The sequence below is a fragment of the Delphinus delphis genome, chromosome 3 (assembly GCF_949987515.2).
Source record: "Delphinus delphis chromosome 3, mDelDel1.2, whole genome shotgun sequence".
In the NCBI taxonomy this organism is placed as follows: Eukaryota; Metazoa; Chordata; class Mammalia; order Artiodactyla; family Delphinidae; genus Delphinus; species Delphinus delphis.
The window spans coordinates 83,702,331-83,720,409 of NC_082685.1; the positions used below are offsets into that span (position 1 = coordinate 83,702,331).

Sequence of the window (18,079 nt, forward strand, 5' to 3'; positions counted from 1 at the left end):
TTTAAAAAAACAGAAACAATGACAAATAACTAGAATCCTGAGTGTGGCCTACACAATCTCTTAAAATCTATATTTGATTTTGGTTAGCAAGCTTTTCTAGAACAAAAGTAACTTTTTCAGGAGACAGGACCCTAGGCAACAAAATACGGAGAATATTTAATTTATCTTAAAGTGGAGAAAACCTGTGTAAGTGTAAAAGCAAAGGAAGAAACTCTAAAGAAAAAAAATACAAAATTGACTACACAAAAATTAAAAACTACCACATAACAGAAAAATAAAAGAATTAACAAACTAAATGACACATTGAGAGCATAAATAGGATATAGGATTGCAATAAATAGGAAAAAGGATTAATTTTACCATATATAAAGAATACTTACAGATCCACAAGTCATATTGATAGAAAAATGGTCAAAGAACTTAAATAGGAAACTCATAAAATAAATATGAAAGATAAAGACATAAAAAAGTTCAACCTCACTAATAATCAAAAAAATCTTAACAGTAAAATATTTTTCACTCATTATTATAGGTAAAGCATTTAATATGGCTAATTCTCAAAGCTTAGAATAGCATACTAGAGAGCTACTCTCAGAAAAACACTGGTGGGAGTGAATATGTATGCCATCTTTCTAGAGGGAAGATAAGTAGTACGTATATGTCAAAAGCCTTAAAAGGCTTCCTCCACTGACACAAAATGACTCTTCTGGAAAGTTATTCTCAGGAAATAATTAGCACTGTACAAAAAGAATGCTACAGAGAAAGCTTATCACAATGTTACAGCAGTAAAGTATTGGGAGAAAATGTACATATGCAACAATAGGAAATTCTTTTTTTTTCCCCACATATATACACACACACACACGTTTTTTGTGTGAGAACACTTAAGTTCTACCCTCTTAGCAAATTTCAATTATATAATACAGTGCTATCAACTAGTTACCATATTATATATCAGACCCTCAGACCTCATTCATCTTATAGCTAAAAGTTTTAAAACACAAAAGTGTATATTAAAACTGTGTTTTCAGGGCTTCCCTGGTGGCGCAGTGGTTGAGAGTCCACCTGCCGATGCAGGGCACACGGGTTCGTGCCCCGGTCCGGGAAGATCCCACATGCCGCGGAGCGGCTGGGCCCGTGAGCCATGGCCGCTGAGCCTGCACGTCCGGAGCCTGTGCTCCGCAACGGGAGAGGCCACAGCAGTGAGAGGCCCGCATACCGCAAAAAACAAAAAAAAAAACAAAAAAAAAACCGTGTTTTCAAAGAACATATCAAATTGTGAGCACTGTCTCAATGAAAAATAAAATATGTTCATGTAGGAAGACAAAAACTTAAAAATGGGGGAAAAAAGATATGCACAGAATAAAAGACAGTAAAAATATATCAAAATGTTGGCAGAGGTTTTCATGGGCTTGTGGAATAGTTGGCAAATTTTATTGTTTTCTTAGTTTTCTGCATTAAATGTGCTAAGATTTGCATATACTACCTTTACAGTCAAGGGTAGGAAAACATTTTTTTGTTTGCTTTTTAAAGTGCTAAAATTTAAGGAGAAAAATGGCTCAGTGGTCAATCTATTTTTCTCATATGGCTAGGAATTTTGTGTCTATATATATGCCATGCCACATATGTACACAACAACACAGCAGCACCCTAATCTTAAATCAAATCTAGCTTCTTTCCATAGAAAGCATTTGTCCACTGTAGCATCCTAACTGAATTTCAACTCTGAGAAATTATTTGTTTATCTAACATTCAACTAGAAATTGCTAAGTGTCAATAATGATATATATAATGGAGCCAACTCATTTATTCCTAATAGATAACAAAATGTTGAGATGCATTTATTTTGCTCCTCATTATTCTTTCAATAAGTGCTTATTCACTGCTCAGCTCACCAGCACTTACCTTGGCTTCCCCATCTGGTAAGAAGAGGTAGGCACCACTTTTGTCCTTTTTACTCGTGGTTCCATACCATGAAAACTGCACTTTTACTTCATGACTTTTACCATCTCCTTTATTTATCATTTCCTAAGGATAAAAAAAAAAAAAATTAAGGTAACTCACAATTAAGACATTAACAAGTTGTATCTAGTTACACGTATATGTCAATTTCAAAAAAAAAAAAAAATTACCAGGCAATAGATTCAAAAATGATAACATTCACCCTCTAATAGTCACAATTCTTAGATAAACACTCAAAATTTTATACTTAACCTTAGGATTTAAAATCTTTGCCATAGGAACAAAAAGAACACATTTCACCAAGGAAGAAAGAGATACACAAATTAAGAGATTAGACCAGTACTTCTCAAACTTTCTGTAGCAAAGGAGTGGATTTATTTTTATTTCCAATATGCATGGAACAATATTTTTGTAAAATACAATGAAAGTGAATTACTAGAAAAATTAAAGTGATATGCCAAATATACACTCAAATTTTTTATTATTAGATTCAATAGGCATAATTTTATTCAGTCAAATTACTTTAAAGTTTCCATAAACATTTCTAAACAGCCACAGCTTCCATACTTATCTTGTGGACAAATAACAAACAGTCCACTGAGCAGCACCCCCCCCAGACCACACTTAGAAGGAGCAAGTGGTCACTGTGGACCACAAGGAGAAGGTACATATAGCTCATCTATCCTTTCTCCCAGAGAATCTGTGTCCACTTTTCCCACTTTGCAGAAGTAATCTGCATATATTATAATAAAAGTGACAAGACTTCTATAAATTTCAGAACTATTCAGAACATACCTCCATAAGCCCAGAGTGACCAAACCGCAGCTTAATAAAGGAGTTCTCTAGAGTTATATCTTCTTGAGCACTTTTTATATTATTCATGTTGAAAATTCCTTTATTTGCTATATGACCATTATATAGGGCATATTCAGCTAAATGTGGATTTGAACTTGCTGTTTCCAAAATCTTATATACTTTCAGTCCCAATGGTGGCATCTGTGCTAGAAAAGAGATCTTTACAAGATAAAGGAGAGAATTTATTAAAGAGAAATGTATCTACTGAAAGGAAACCATATATACTTCTAGTAAAAAGGAGAAACTACCATATTTAAAAAAGAGAATATAGTAATATTCCATAAATATATTTTGATAACTTATGGGTAGAGTATCCACATCTCTGTTTATCCAGGGAAACTAATAACTTCAAGTGGGTAAGACTATCAAAGACATTACTGCTTTCATCCAATATATGAAATTATGTGACCATCCTCAATTGTCCTACGGTGCTCATAATGGATGCTCAGACAGGGAAATTCTCCATGAAGGTAAGGGTTTATTGTGAACAATGATTTTTCCTAATTATTAGGAATCTTTTAATAATACTATAATATTTCAGTACATTAAAAATAAAAATGGTAAGTGTAACAGTATAAAAATTAAGCACATTAGTTCAATCAACACCAGCCATCAAATGCCTGGGGGCCAGCAGACACTGAACAAGGCATGGAGGATGCACCCACCATGAGACATGACTCCTGCCTTCCAGGAGCTACTGTTCCATTCTCTAAATGGGGTGTTTCCTGTAAAATCTGACCAAAACTGGTGTTATACTTTCCTTTCTATCTAAAGGATTATGAATTTATAAGAGCAGCCAGCAATGGCTTTTAATTTTCTTTTAGAGTTCCTAGCTTATGTCTGTGTCTTTAGGGTTTGGAGAACAATTTAAATTGTACTCCAAACTGTAAAATTTAGATCTTTCCAGTGATATGGGGGTTCAGTTTACTATTGCTTATTTTAAGACATATCCCCCTCAAAATGTCTATTATTTGAATCCAGATTTTTTCCATAATTATCTCAGAAAAGAAGCATCTTACTTATTTTAGGAAGTCTTTCTTTCACAGTATATTAATGTCACCTTTGCAGTGAAAAGTTGAAAGTATCCCAAGTTATTTAGAAGGATGGTATTTATCTCCATTTCAATATTTATAACTGTCATTAAATTAAGTTAGACAAAAAATTCAAAATTTTATGAGAAATGATTACTTCATGACTTCAGGAACAAGTTACAATAGATATACAAAGATATACAATATACATACTAATAACATTCTAAAAATAACATACAACACACATACTAACAAAGATATTAATATTTTGGAAAGCACAGGATCTATTTTCCTTTAGTGTCATTTAATTCACCAGTTAAATCCTCTGGCATTTACAACTTTAACCACTTTACATACACCAACTTGACAGCTCTCAGGGATATATATTAATACACATATAAACTATATACTGGCTATGCTTTTTTCATGTTGCCTCTCTAAGTTCTATAGAGAGCACATACCTCATAGGCTGTCTGTGAAACAGTACTTGCTGTATCCCACACTGCACTCATTTGAATTTCCACGGGCTTTCCTGAAGCAGAGGATACTTGCGCTGTCGGGGAGCTCACACAGACTGAGACTACTGAGTTTCGGTCTTGTTCTGAAGGATTGTAGACCACAAGATACCTGCAAAAACAGTCGCTTTACTATTGGGGTCTCAAGATATTTGAACTTTTCCACCTTATTTGTGAGATTTCAGGTCATAGACAGTCATAAAGCCAACACAAGGAGAAGAATTATAAGAAATAGTCTGGTAAAACTTTTGGAGAACAGGCAATTTCATCACAACAAATACCACACAGTACAAAGAGTAATGAAATAATGACTCAGACTTTCTAAGAATAAATGTTATACAAATGAAAGACATTAATACAACTATAATTAAGTTATTTCTATGTCCCAGAAAATGACTTATATACATATGGTTTTATTGGTCTTTCTAAAATAACCAGCCCTATACCACTAATATCCTGATCCCTGCCTAACTCACTGAACAAGAAAATACATAAATTGTCTGTTTGCATTTTAGTCACAACTAATTTCAATTAAAATTCATTTAGTTCATTCATTTTAGATCATTAAAACACAGTGAAATGTACGGCTATACATGCAGAATCACATAATTCACATATATATTTTATACACAGGGGCCCTTATTATCCAAGAGAGTTGGTTCTAGAGGAAAGGTCATTTGAAGTGAATCCACGTAAAATAGAGGATGAAATTTTATAATAAATGGTGGTAAAATAATTGATTGGAACTTGGCTAGAAAAGGGAAATAACGACTATTAAAATAAGTTTAGGCAATATTTGCAACTAAGTATAATTCTTAGAATGAAGTAGGGTTTTTGGCAAAATTTTTCCAACAATATTTTATATTAGTACATTATGACATCCTTCACATAACATTTCATTTTTACAGGATGGTTTTAAACATAACTATATTTATAAAAAATATTCAAGGACTTAATCATTTTTCTAAAAGTTCTCTCTCAATTCTTTGATATTTAAATAATTGTCAGTTGAATCCCCTAACATCCTTGGTTTTCTCAGTAGCATAACTCTGCTGGATCCTCACTGCTTCATGGCTTTGCCTGTGAGTAAAAACGTTCTAGATCATCATGTCACAGACTTCATGAATTATGCACTCTTTGTAACATTTATGATTTTACTTTATAAACAATTTGCATCATATTATCTTCAAATAAAATAAGCAGTATCAAAGAGGATATTTGACTAATAATATAACTGATTCAATAGTGAATATTTTCATGATCTGAAATATTTTGCTTTCCTACATAATTTTGTAACTTCAGGAACACAGAAATGAATAGTCAGTCAACCACTTCTCCCTCTTACCCACAGTGATATCAGACTTGGTCCAAACAAGCTAGCATTGTTTATTTAGTGCATCAGAAAGCCTAGCAGCGCTGTTTTATCCTATATGTCTCCTGTATATTTCAAATGCATTGCAAATGGTTTGTCAGGAAATAAAACTAATAGTGGCCAAAACTAAAGTGAAGGATAACAGAAAAGCACGAAGGAAAAGAAAGAGGATGTAGCGTAAAACCTATAAAATGTTTGACTTATAAGCTGTTTATCAGCTGAAGCACTTTTGATTGAGACAGTACTGTGAGATACCAAAGGTAACAATATATGACAATAAGAACGTCTCTGGCTCCTATTAGGCTTGTAGTATATACATCAGGATCACAAGATCTAACTTACACCATTTACATTCATTGAGATTCCACATGTATACAAGAAAAGAGCAGCTGAAGCATGCAGGCAAAAACATATCTACAAAGGGCACTGAAGCCTCAAAGTGCTAGGCAAAACCCCATTTTTATCCACAGAAGCAATTCTCAAGGAGAGTGAGAATACTGCCCCCTTGAGAGGTGTGCTTAACAGACTTACCTGAAGGAATCAACCTATTTGCACCCTCCCACTGCCCTCCACCAGAGCTCACGTTTTGCCTGATTGTTCTCCTATCACAAACACACCTGGAGAATCACAAATGCCAGGGTTCATTGTTATCAACTACACTATATTATATTCCTCAGATACACGGGAGAAGAAAAGCAGTTGAGGATCACTCATGTCCAGCACCAAAGATGTTCAAACCAGCATCCCAGAAATGAGTGACTTACTACTGAACCCCATGTGCCCAGAGGCTTAGAGCCAGTATGTGAAGAACTCTAGAACATGTAGTCTGAAGACTTAGGCCAGTCCCTTAATTCTGCAGAAGTCATGAGGCAGACCTAGGTTCAGAACCCAGAATTCCCACTTCAAGTTCTCTGATGCTCTACTACCCAGAGCTGGCTATAAAGGCTCTGATAATAAAATATAATGTGTCCAAGCAATAAATTAGGTAGCAAGCACCCAAAACACTGATTCTTCCCAGCGAGGAAGAAAATGACTCAAATTTAAAGCAAATAATAATTTCAACCATACATTTCGTTTTGTACAATATTAAATAGCTTTTAATAATAAGCTGTGAACTAGGTTCTGTTTTGTTTCATTTTCATAGCTAATTAGTATTTGACCATAATGATGTTTCTACTGTACTGAATGATTATGTAATTATCATGCCATGAATCTATTCAAAAACTAAATGTGTAGAGTATATAATGAGTATAAAGCTGCACTAAGAAAACAATTTTTTAACATAATTAGAGATTCCCAGCATGTTCAAGTGCATCACAGCACACATTTATCTGATACACAAACCTCTACGTACATTTCAAGTAGAGTACAGAGAAAGCATTATCATACATGAATTATATTTCCTTGGGAAATAAGTACAGCATCACAAATTAACTAAATTTTCATTGTCATTATCATGTTTAGTAGTCAAACATTTGTTACACTGCCAATATCTCCAAACATGAATCCTTTTAAGTCAATCAATTGTGAACGGAACCAGGAGGTTTCATATCATAATATCATACTCACTTATTAAAAATTAATATTATTTCATCCACACTAACAGATGAAAAGAGTAAAATATCGCTGAAAAATGGGGCTAGTTAATTTCTATTTTATCTTGGAAGTAACTATATAGGAAGCTCAGAAATATTTTTTCCCAATTTCCCCTATATTTGCATTAGCTTCTTATCTATCATCTGTCACCAAGTCACATCCAGCCTCCTAGCTCGCATTATGACATTAAGCCCCTGCAACTTGCCTACAGGCAATTATCTCAATTTTCTATATACAATGAACAACCTTCACCTCATGAAGATACCTGCCAATCAAATGAGAGGGCAAACTATGATCTACTGTGGCTGAGGGAAAAAGGAATGGAGAGAAATGAAAAGACATCTGTACGCTCATGTCAAACTGGGAGTCATTTTAGGAAGAACTATAATTCCACTGTAAACGAGGTTCTGTCCTTGAAGATTCTAATGAGGAGGAGTATATTTAGAATTTCCTCACTCCTTTTGTAGAAATGATTTATGTCATTTATGTCATGTTAAGAAAGACAACTGTGGCATTCCAGGTCCTCTCTCTGAGGCAAATCTAATCAGTGCCTACTATGAACAAAAGACTAGGACCACGTGGACTTCCTTCTTGGACTGGACATAGGGCAGAATGAAAGTAAGATGCCTCTTGGTGAGAGTGAAGCTGGAGTTAACCACTTACAGAGTGCTTCCTGTATGCCGGGGTTCAGTCCTCAGGCCTATAATCTATGAGGCACAGCCTTTCATCCTTCACTGGACAGATAGGAGAGCTGAGGTTCAGGGAGGTTAGGTATGTTGCAGAGGCGCAAGCAGCTACAAGTGCCACAACAGACTTAGAACTCAGTCCTACCCCTATTACCATCTTCTTAACCATCCTAACCACTTTATTCACAGGCCAAGCTTATAACAACCATTTTGACAACTGCGGTTTCCTGTGGAGATTCCCTTAGTTCCTAATTCACTTGAGAAGAACTTTGACTTCACTGATGCCAAAGATCCCCACAGACCTTCTATATTCAGGAAGCTCAGGATGAACAAAGAGCTATTTACATTTCAGTACATTTTATCTGTGAAAGAAAATTTATAAACTGGAAGGCTGGCATAGAAAATATCTTGTAACATATACTAAAGAGTTTATCTTATGACCTCACTGCATGAGAAAAGCAAAAACATTATTCAAAAAACCATTAAAAAATACTACATACATTTATGGCTGTGCAAAGAAGACAGAAATGAAAAATATTTGCAAGTCCCCTGTAAGTGCAGTTTAAAACCAATTAAGCGAACACCAGGTTATATGAAAAGTAATTGTAACTTCATGTGCCTAGTGTAGTACCTGGCATGGAATAACATTCAATAAATAGTTGATGAATGAGTAACACACAAAAATCCCAGTAGGAGAATTTATCATTTGTGAATAATACCTACTAGTGTGGAGCTTTATCATTTTCATTTTGATTATTTTAATTCCTTAAAAAATAGCATCGACAAGCTATGCAATTAACCCCTTTGCAAAGATGGGGGAAATGACAGATCCAAGATCACAGAGAAAGTTAAGAACAAAGCAAAGAGTAGAGCTCACTCTGTTCAATTCTTAATCAATGACAGCATATTAAAAAATTCAAACAATATATTCATCTTCTTTAAGTAGCCTCATTAGTGGAGCATCATCTAAAGAAGAGTAGTAACCTTTGTACCGTATTCTGAATACGAAAATATATAGTTTTATATGTTTACAAAAATTGCACTTTCTAGATATGAACTTTTCATATAGTCTACCTAGTTTTCTAGGTTTAAAACATAATGCTTACCATATTAGCCATCAGGAAAAAAAATTAATCTATAAAAACAAAGGGAGCCTTTCTGAGATACATTAGATCTTCAAAAATCATGATTAGTTCTGTGAGTCCTTAGCTCTGGAGTCAGATACATTCAAGTTCAAAAACCCACTACAGCACTTCAAATTTGAGAGGCTTTGGACACGTGATTTCATTTCTTCAAGCCTTAATATCTTTATTTACAAAATCAGGAGACAAGATTGCAATTAGGGTTAAATGATAAAATGTTTGGAAAATCACAGAGCTCAGAGCTCAGACCTGGCACAAAGTAGAATCTCAACAGCAATTAAATCTCTCCTTTCCATTATAAGACCCTCCTGGTGTCCTGACCAGATACCCTGCTACATGAATCACACGAATGGCGGAATGAATGTTTTAATTAACTCAGGTCACTGAGCTGCCTTATATGCTTTCTTATGTAAGGCATATATAAATCTAAATGAAAGAAATTAACAAAACCACACATGTTATACATAGATACCTTAAAACAAGAGTTCAGATAATATGGCGGGGGGGGGGTGGAGATAAATAAAGAGATGCACAGAATCTACACACGTACAAAGTAACCATATGGCATGTGGCTAAATTAAAAGGCAAGAAAAAAAAAAAAAAGGACAGAGAGAAGGACTCCTCATGGTATGTGTAGTTATAACCTTATGAATGTGACTACATAGTCCCTGTTCTGAATATCTATAGTCTAGAAGGGGAGAAAGAGAAATTGTTGAGTTCAGTATAATAGGGTAGGTAATAATACAAAACTATGTACAGTGTGTCTTGTGATACACACAAAAAGATGGCAGTCAGGATGATTAAGAATTAATCAGGAGAGCATTCAAAACAGAAAATTAATTAATACAAAATGAGCAAAATGTATATACAGAAGTTGACAGAACTTTACTGAGGGACATAAAAGTGAATGAATGAAGAGACATACTTTTCTAGGTGAGAAAACTAAAATACTGCAAAATATACAACTCTCCTAAAATTAATTCATGAATCTTATGCACTGCCAACCAAAATCCCACAGAAATCCTTTTATTGGGAGAAAGGGAGCAAAACAATCCTATGATACATCTACAGTAATAGATGGGCAAGATAAATGGTTAAACAAATGCATTAAAACAATATGCCAACACTGATTCTAGATGAATTAAAAAATTTAAAAACAGAAAAAATGATACAAAATCAGTAAGAAAAATAAATATAAAATTTGTGGTACAAATTCTCTTTTTAACCATAACAGAAAAATACAGCAAAGCAAAAGACTGGCAGATTTGATAACAAAAAGCTTAGAACATTTTCTATATTAAAAAATAAGATTAAAGAATAAAAAAATAAAAGGAGATCAAATTTGGGATATTTGTAAAGTGCTCCTACAAATCAATAAAATATAAACACTCAAGTGGAAAAAATGAGCATTTTTCTTTCACCAAACTGAAGTTGAAAAATAAACAATGCTTCCACTTCCAGGAGAGATGAAGTAGTTGACGAGAGCTCTCACTTCTATGGGCCAACTAGAAAAACCAGATAAAATACAGTAATCATCTGCTTGAAGGCAACAGAGAACTGCTGAGGAGAAACAACTGCAGAGAAGAGAGCTGCCTTCTCTAGCCATTTTCACCCTGGGCTGTGCCAATTCTCAGCATGGGAAAGGCTGAGTTCCCTGCAAAACCCAGAACAAAAGCCTAGAGAAGTTTCACTGTGGTGGCAAAGAGGCTAAAAGGCACTTGGTGAGGATGTAGAAAGCTTCAAGTGCACAGTTGGCTTTCTCATCAGTCCATGTGCCAAACACTGGGAGCTGCACAGAAAAGGAGGCTTAAAATCTAAACAGAAAGCTTCTAAAAAGTAGAGCAGAGACATATCATGAGGTTTTAGAACCCACCAGGGAATAGGGCCTACAGAATATACCAGGCTATTAGTTGAAAACTTAATGAGCTAGATGAAGAAGACATTGAGAGAATTAGCCTCAATTTAGCACAGCCCTTGATTGGAGTAAGAGTGAACACTCTCTAGAAGATAGTTTCTAGAGCCTATAAAATTTTTCTACACAATGTCTAGCACTTAATATAAAAAGCTGAGACATCTGCAAAGACAGAGCCACATGATTAAACAACAAAAAGACAGAAGAATTAGAACCACACATCTGGATATTGGCGTTAACTGATAAGCCTTTAAAATGATAATTACTATGTCCAAGGAAAGAGGAAAACATGAATACAGTAGATGAAAAGATAAAGAACTCCACCACAGAAACTGAATACGTCAAAAATTAACTGAATGAAATTCTAGAAGGATAAATATTTGAAATTAAGGACTCAGCCGATATGTTTAACAACAGAGTAGATTAAGCAGAAGAGAAGTTAAACTGTTAACAGAGATACTTCCTCTAGATTCTGGGATTTTTAGCGAACATCCTGCAGCTACTTTTTAGACATCTAGATATAAAACACTATTTTACAAAAAGTACGTATTTTTTAAATAATCAGAAAAATACAACCACAAAAACATGTAACTTTTTAAAAGGTCAGGGAGAGATAGCCAAGTAAAAGTAGGGAAATACACTCTAGGTACAGTGACCATAAGAATAATGGCACAGATATATAAAGAAAAAAAGGACATTATTTTCAGGACATACAGGTCATTCAATATCACTAGAATCTACATAGTAAAGCGCATGTCTAAAATGCCAATATATGGAGCTAGAAAGAGAGATAAATCTCAAATCACAGTGAGGAGTGAGGTGTCTTTAAGTCATCACAAATTGCTAAAAACCTTATTATATGGGGTATGGGGAGTGACTTGAAGGTTTAACATGGTCAGATTCATTTTTAATAGGTACTTCTAGTTGCCAGGTAGAGGAAGGATTTAAGGAGTCAAGACTCAAAGGAGGAAGACCAAGTAAATAGCTACAACAGCCAAGGTAGAAAAGGTGAAAACCTAAGTTACAGGAGCTGGTAGAAATGCAAAAAGAGGAACAAGTCTGAGAAACAGGTAGGAATTCTTATTAATAGGAATTTTTGGATTCCTTGGAGAAGGATGCATAAGCCACAAGGAAAAGCCTGTAATTCCTGTTTTGCAGTTAGAGTGGCATAGATATGGTAGCGCCACTAACCAAGATTGAACCCCTAAGGATGGGTGGAAGACATATCAAGATAAAGGTGATAAATCCAGTATCAGACCTCTCGAACTTGAGGTACCTGAGGGATATCTACATAGATTTATCCTGATGTTCTTAAATTAATTATCCCACTTATCCACTGGAAATACACTGGTTTCCAGGTATGGTAGGCAGAATAATTCCGCCCCCCTGTCCACCCCAGGATGTCCACATCCTAATCCCCAGAACCTATGAATATGTTACCTTACATAGCAAAAGAGACTTTGCAGATGTGATTAAATTAAGGGTCTTGGGATAGGGAGATTTCCTGGATTATCCAAGTGGGCCCAATATAATCACAAGGTCCTTATAAGAGAGAGACTGAGAAGTCTAACAGAGAAGGTGGCCACGTGACAACAGAAGCAAGAGGCTGGAATGTGTGTGGAAGGGGCCACAGGCCAAGCAATGCAGGTGACCATTAGACGATGAAACAGGCAAAGGATCAGATTTTTCCCTCAGAGCCTCCAGGAGGAACAAGGCCTGCCAATACTTTGTCAGCCCAGTGAAACTGATTTTGGACTTCTGACCTCCGAAACTGTAGATAATAAATTTGTGTTTTTTTTGAAAGACTAAGTTTGTGGTTATTTGGTACAGCAGCACTAGGGAATTGATACACCAGGTTATACTATTCCTCTTGAAAATGAGGGCCAACTTCCGGTTTCACATCACAAAGACCACCATACACAGAAAAGAAACTCTTGAATGCTGGAAAAGGGGGCAGGGGTGGGGGTGGGCGAAGGGCAATGAGAAGAGCTTGGGGTCCTTGGAACTGGGCCCAAGCAAAGACTGAAGTAAGTGTGTCTAGCCCTCTGACCTGCTCTCTCGTGGAGGACTTCCTCATACTTTCTCATCCGCTGGCTACAAGGTCTGACGTGCCCAAATTCACATTGTCCTTGTGCAAGTGCCCACAGATAACAATAAGGAAAAAGCAGAGGAGAAAACCCCCAGACCTGCACTTCATAAAAAGCAAATGATTGACAGTCCCTTACACTGACCAAGGTGGTTATTTTTAACCTTTTAAAATTCTACTTATCTTCTAATCTTTGAATGCCTTATACAGACACCATTCACTGAAGAAATGCACACATGCACAAGATTTTTCATGTAACTTCCAAGGCCTCCCAGTTTAAAAACGTTTCTATTCCTATAAAACAGGCCTTCTTAAATAGGCAAACATTTAGCTGTTTTCCCATAAAAACCTCTCTAGAAACTATACAATAACAATCTCACTTATCTTCCATGACCAGATATGGGACTTTATATTTGCAAGAGGAAAAATAAAACATGACATTTTATGGAAGCTTCTAATTGATTTTGTAACATATATTATTTGGCCTCATTTAAGAAGAAGAAAAATTCAACACTGAAGAACAGAACACAATTTCATTTCAGCAACCAAAATTAGGATTGCACTTGAATATAGTAGTACATAAATGTTATCTGAATTTCCTAACACATGAAAGTTTATTTCAACATTTTTTTCTACATTTAGGAGAAATAAATTAAAATTCATGGACAAAACTATTATAAATCTATCATCCCATGAAAGTCATTCACCCAAGGGCAAGAGTCAAAAGGAAAGTAAACAAGTGTACTGCAGGGTGATCGAATCTAGTGTGAAGATGCCCTTTATGAAACAGTAAGATGATAGTAGTACCTAAAACTGCTGTTGTCAACTAAGGTTTTGATTTCTGAAAATACCTTACAAAATCCAAGAACTCCATTAAATATTACTGAGAAGAGTTCTTAGTTTAGATGAAAAGTATGCAATTATTAAGAAAATATTCTAGAAAGCTCTATGTTAGAAGACATTACCTTGTGTAGAGAATTATGTTTATAATACTAATAGGCAAAGCAGTAAATCAAAAATAAAATTTTATATTATTAAAGGGATATTTTTTGCTACTTTTAACTCAAAGTAAATTTGACTTGGTAAGTGGCAGAGAGTTTTCCAGATGTTAATAGTAACAACAACAACAATAACAGTAATACCAAACAGCTAGCACTAACGAGCCTTTAGAACAGTGCCTAGCATACAGCATGTGCTGTACTTGAATTAACTCCTTTCAGCTTCACAACCAACTTATCAAGTTCTAAAATCATGCCCATTTTATAGATGTGTAGACTGGCTTGGTATCCAGCTCATGGTTCACAGCCATTTAAATGGTAGAGCCAGGATTCAAATTCAAGCAGTCAGGCTTTAAGGCATCTTGGAGGTGGGGTAGGTGGCCCTGCTCTTCTCCAGTGGGTAAGGGACTCGGGTTGTATATGCTAGAAGCACAGAGTCCCACCAGAGTTCCATTTCCCCAAGTCTCTCTGAACTCTGCTTCATCAGAGGGCTCCACCTCCACCCTAGCAAAGAGCCCTCACTCTGAAAGCCCCCAGCCAGCTGTAATGGCAGGACTGGGGTAAGGGGTTTTCTCTGAGGTGATGAAACTGAGCTACTTATCAAAGCTGCTCTAATAACAACACAAACTGTTCTTTCAGTAGTTCTTACTTTATGTAAGAGGCAGTGGGAGAGGAATTGTTAAATTACAGGTCTTCATTTTGCAATACTGGTGATATTTTGGAAAATAGTTTCCTTATCCTATGTCCCAGTTACTGAACAAACTTGGTTATTTTCCAGAGTTGAGTTTTCTACCCCCAAACTTCCTTTCCCAGTGTTCATCCAAACGAATGCTTTATAAATGATTTGTGTTGTAACAGACAAAAAAACTAAATGTCAGTTGGATGTAACCCTGGGGATTATCTACTTTAGCCCCTCTCACCCAAGACATATTGCAAATGCAACTAACGTTTCAAAAAAAGAAGGCTGGTTAGTGCCAGAGGTGGGACCAGAATGAGCCCTCTGACTCTCAGTCCAAGGCTCCCTTCACAACACTGTGCTCTTTCCAGGTATCTGACAGTAAGATCTGCCCAAAGCTCAATGGTATAGAAGCAAAAGAGTATCATAAATGTTCGAATTTATAGCTGCAAATGCAACTCAATACTATCAATTAAAATCTTAACCCTCAAAAGTAAAACTATATTTCAGGCTTTCCTACATTGAGAAAAGCATTTCTAAAAGAATAAATAAAACCACAACCAAATTAGAATTAACATGTAATTTTATAACTTTTTTAAACAAAATAAGGTTGAAAAATCTTGCAATTATTCCCAGTGCATAAGAGAAAATAGCAAGTCAATGAAAAGGATGAATATTCTTTTCCAACTATTCTAAAATTTTGGGTACTAAAGCAATAAAAAGAAACAGACACAAAAACTGTACATAATTTGGCTGACCCCAAGAGTCTTGTCACCAGTTAAGATGCTTTCACTCTGAGAGAGTTTTGCCTAAAACAAAAACACCATCTGTTTTACCTAAAACATTAAGATGTTCTATTTTCTTGTCAATTCAGAAATCACATCTGTAACCATTTTCTGAAAAGACAGCAAAAGACATTATATTTATGGGTGACTGCATAAGGAATGATGTTCAATCAAAATGTAATTTTCATCTACTAGAAGAAAATTTCATTTCTCCAATGACTGTAACGCCATAACTTTGGAGGAATACATAGTACATAAACAGGCTGATTTTTACACATAAAAAGATCTTAAAAGTTAATACAGTAAAATAAGGTTATTTTGTTGTGAAAGACAAAAATGGCAAATACGTTTGTATTCATTTTGACAACTGAAAACCTATCTTGTGTGAGGCTTTCAGGTGAAGAGAAAACAACAACTTTTTACTGTTGCAACATCTCTTCATGCTAGTGAGCTATCATGTAAGAGGTAAAAATATGAAAACAACAAAAACACAAACCACTCTCTCTTTTCAAAACACTTTTACACAATATCAGTTCTGGGAAAGATACCCTACAATCCAGTGAACCGACTGAAGAAGATACAAAACACTAGAAAAAACATCACTCACAGTGAAGGCAAACACCATGTCACAAGAGATAAAGAACACGTTTCGAAGAAAAACACACAAGCCATCCAAACACCTATAGTACTTTGAGTATACATTAAGTACCTACAAAATATCAAAATCTAAAACCCAAGTATGTTTTAGTTTGAAAAGTACCCCAATTTCACAGTTAATTTTCTTGCCTAAAAAAAATAAAGCTACTCTCCAAATAAGGATGAAATAAATAAGTCCAAAGGCTCTATTTAAAATGTTTCTTTTACCACAAAGTTGTGAAGTGTTCTGAAGTCCAAGATGGGCTTGAAGCCCTCCCTGACTTTTTCAGGATCAGGATACCTTCACTAAAATCCTTTTCCTTGTTCCTCTTGTAGTGCACGGTTTATTAATCTGCATTCAGAAGGAAAAAAAATCTGGTTCAGAAGAATGGAAGACTTTGAAATATGCCGCATCACTTCAGTCTGTGCTCTGAACTGCTCTGAGTTAATGAGTTTTGTGTTAGCAATTTCAGAAGACATGATGGACACTGGGAGGAAGAGAAGAGAGAGGACAGAGAACTAAGTGTGCACAAAACTAGAAAAAATAAGGAATCGCTCTCACATACTCGTCAATTCTCCCCAACCCAATACAAATCACTCAAGAAATCATTCATACGCCAGATATTTAATTTACTTTAACACTTTCACAGTGCATGACATACTCCAACTAATGGGGGAAAAAACTTGGGTGCTACAAGCAATAACACAGAACAGAATCACTCAAACTTTGCACTTTCCTTAGATTCTACAAAGTTACTTATTTCCAAATACCTCAATTGGAAATTATTATAGTCCTTCCTAGATCGTAGGTGGTAGTCCCCATGCTAACTCTGCCTTCATATTGTAAGATATCAAAATAACATCATAATCCTACATATAGAGGCACATATTACTGTTCCCCATCTTCTGCACTTTCTTGATTGTGGTCCTTGATGGAGTAATTGTAAGATGTTGTAAGCAATGTGCAAAAGTCACTTTAATTTCATTAGACAAACCACACAACTTAAACACCCTGTGTAAACTTAATTCACTGTATAATAATCTGACAACAATAAATTAGAACCACACAGCTAGTTAAGAAAGTTTGATTTAAAGTATAAACAATAAAAAGGCAATTAAAACATAGACTAACCAGGAAATTTAGCAGGTGTTCACTGAACATGTAACTACTTTGCCATTGTTTTTAAACAAATAAACATTAAAACAATCATTTAAAATGCAGTCTGGGGCTTCCCTGGTGGTGCAGTGGTTGAGAGTCCGCCTGCCGATGCAGGGGACGTGGGTTCGTGCCCCGGTCCGGGAAGATCCCACATGCCGCGGAGCGGCTGGGCCTGTGAGCCATGGCTGCAGAGCCTGCGCATCTGGAGCCTGTGTTCCGCAACGGGAGAGGCCACAACAGTGAGAGGTCCGCGTACCGCAAAAAAAAAAAAAAAAAAAAAAATGCAGTCTGTTCAATCACTTCTACAAATGAAACCTAAATCCAATAAATCTAAAATAATTTTGTACCTAGGAACAAAAATCAGAGCAGACTAATTATAAGGGACTGGGAAGAAGTTGTACTTTTCAAGTTTATGTAAAATTGATGAAAACAATGGTTTAAGATACCATACCCTGAAAACACTAAGGAGACAAATTCCACATTGTGACTCTTTAACTTTTTGAGAATTCAAAAGAGTTTTTAAAAAAAAATATTTTCTGGTCTCTGTAATAAATTAAGAGATAAGTTGTTCTTCTCAGTCTTCATGTTACCCTAATTTTCATCATTTTGCAGAGCTTTTTCACGTGTTTCCTATGATAACTTTCCATTTACTTATCCTCACAGAAATA

General features: G+C 35.4%; 1 protein-coding gene across 1 annotated transcript in view; it reads right to left on the reverse strand.

Annotated features, from left to right (window-relative positions):
- MAN2A1 (mannosidase alpha class 2A member 1) overlaps positions 1 to 18,079 on the reverse strand; it is a 159,541-nt gene that overhangs the window by 41,086 nt on the left and 100,376 nt on the right. Inside the window, exons 13-15 of the mRNA XM_060009039.1 lie at positions 4,310 to 4,475; positions 2,758 to 2,976; positions 1,906 to 2,028 (exon numbers count right to left, since the gene is read on the reverse strand). Coding sequence (XP_059865022.1) covers positions 1,906 to 2,028; positions 2,758 to 2,976; positions 4,310 to 4,475 — 508 coding nt within the window. The remainder of the gene's footprint in view (positions 1 to 1,905; positions 2,029 to 2,757; positions 2,977 to 4,309; positions 4,476 to 18,079) is intronic.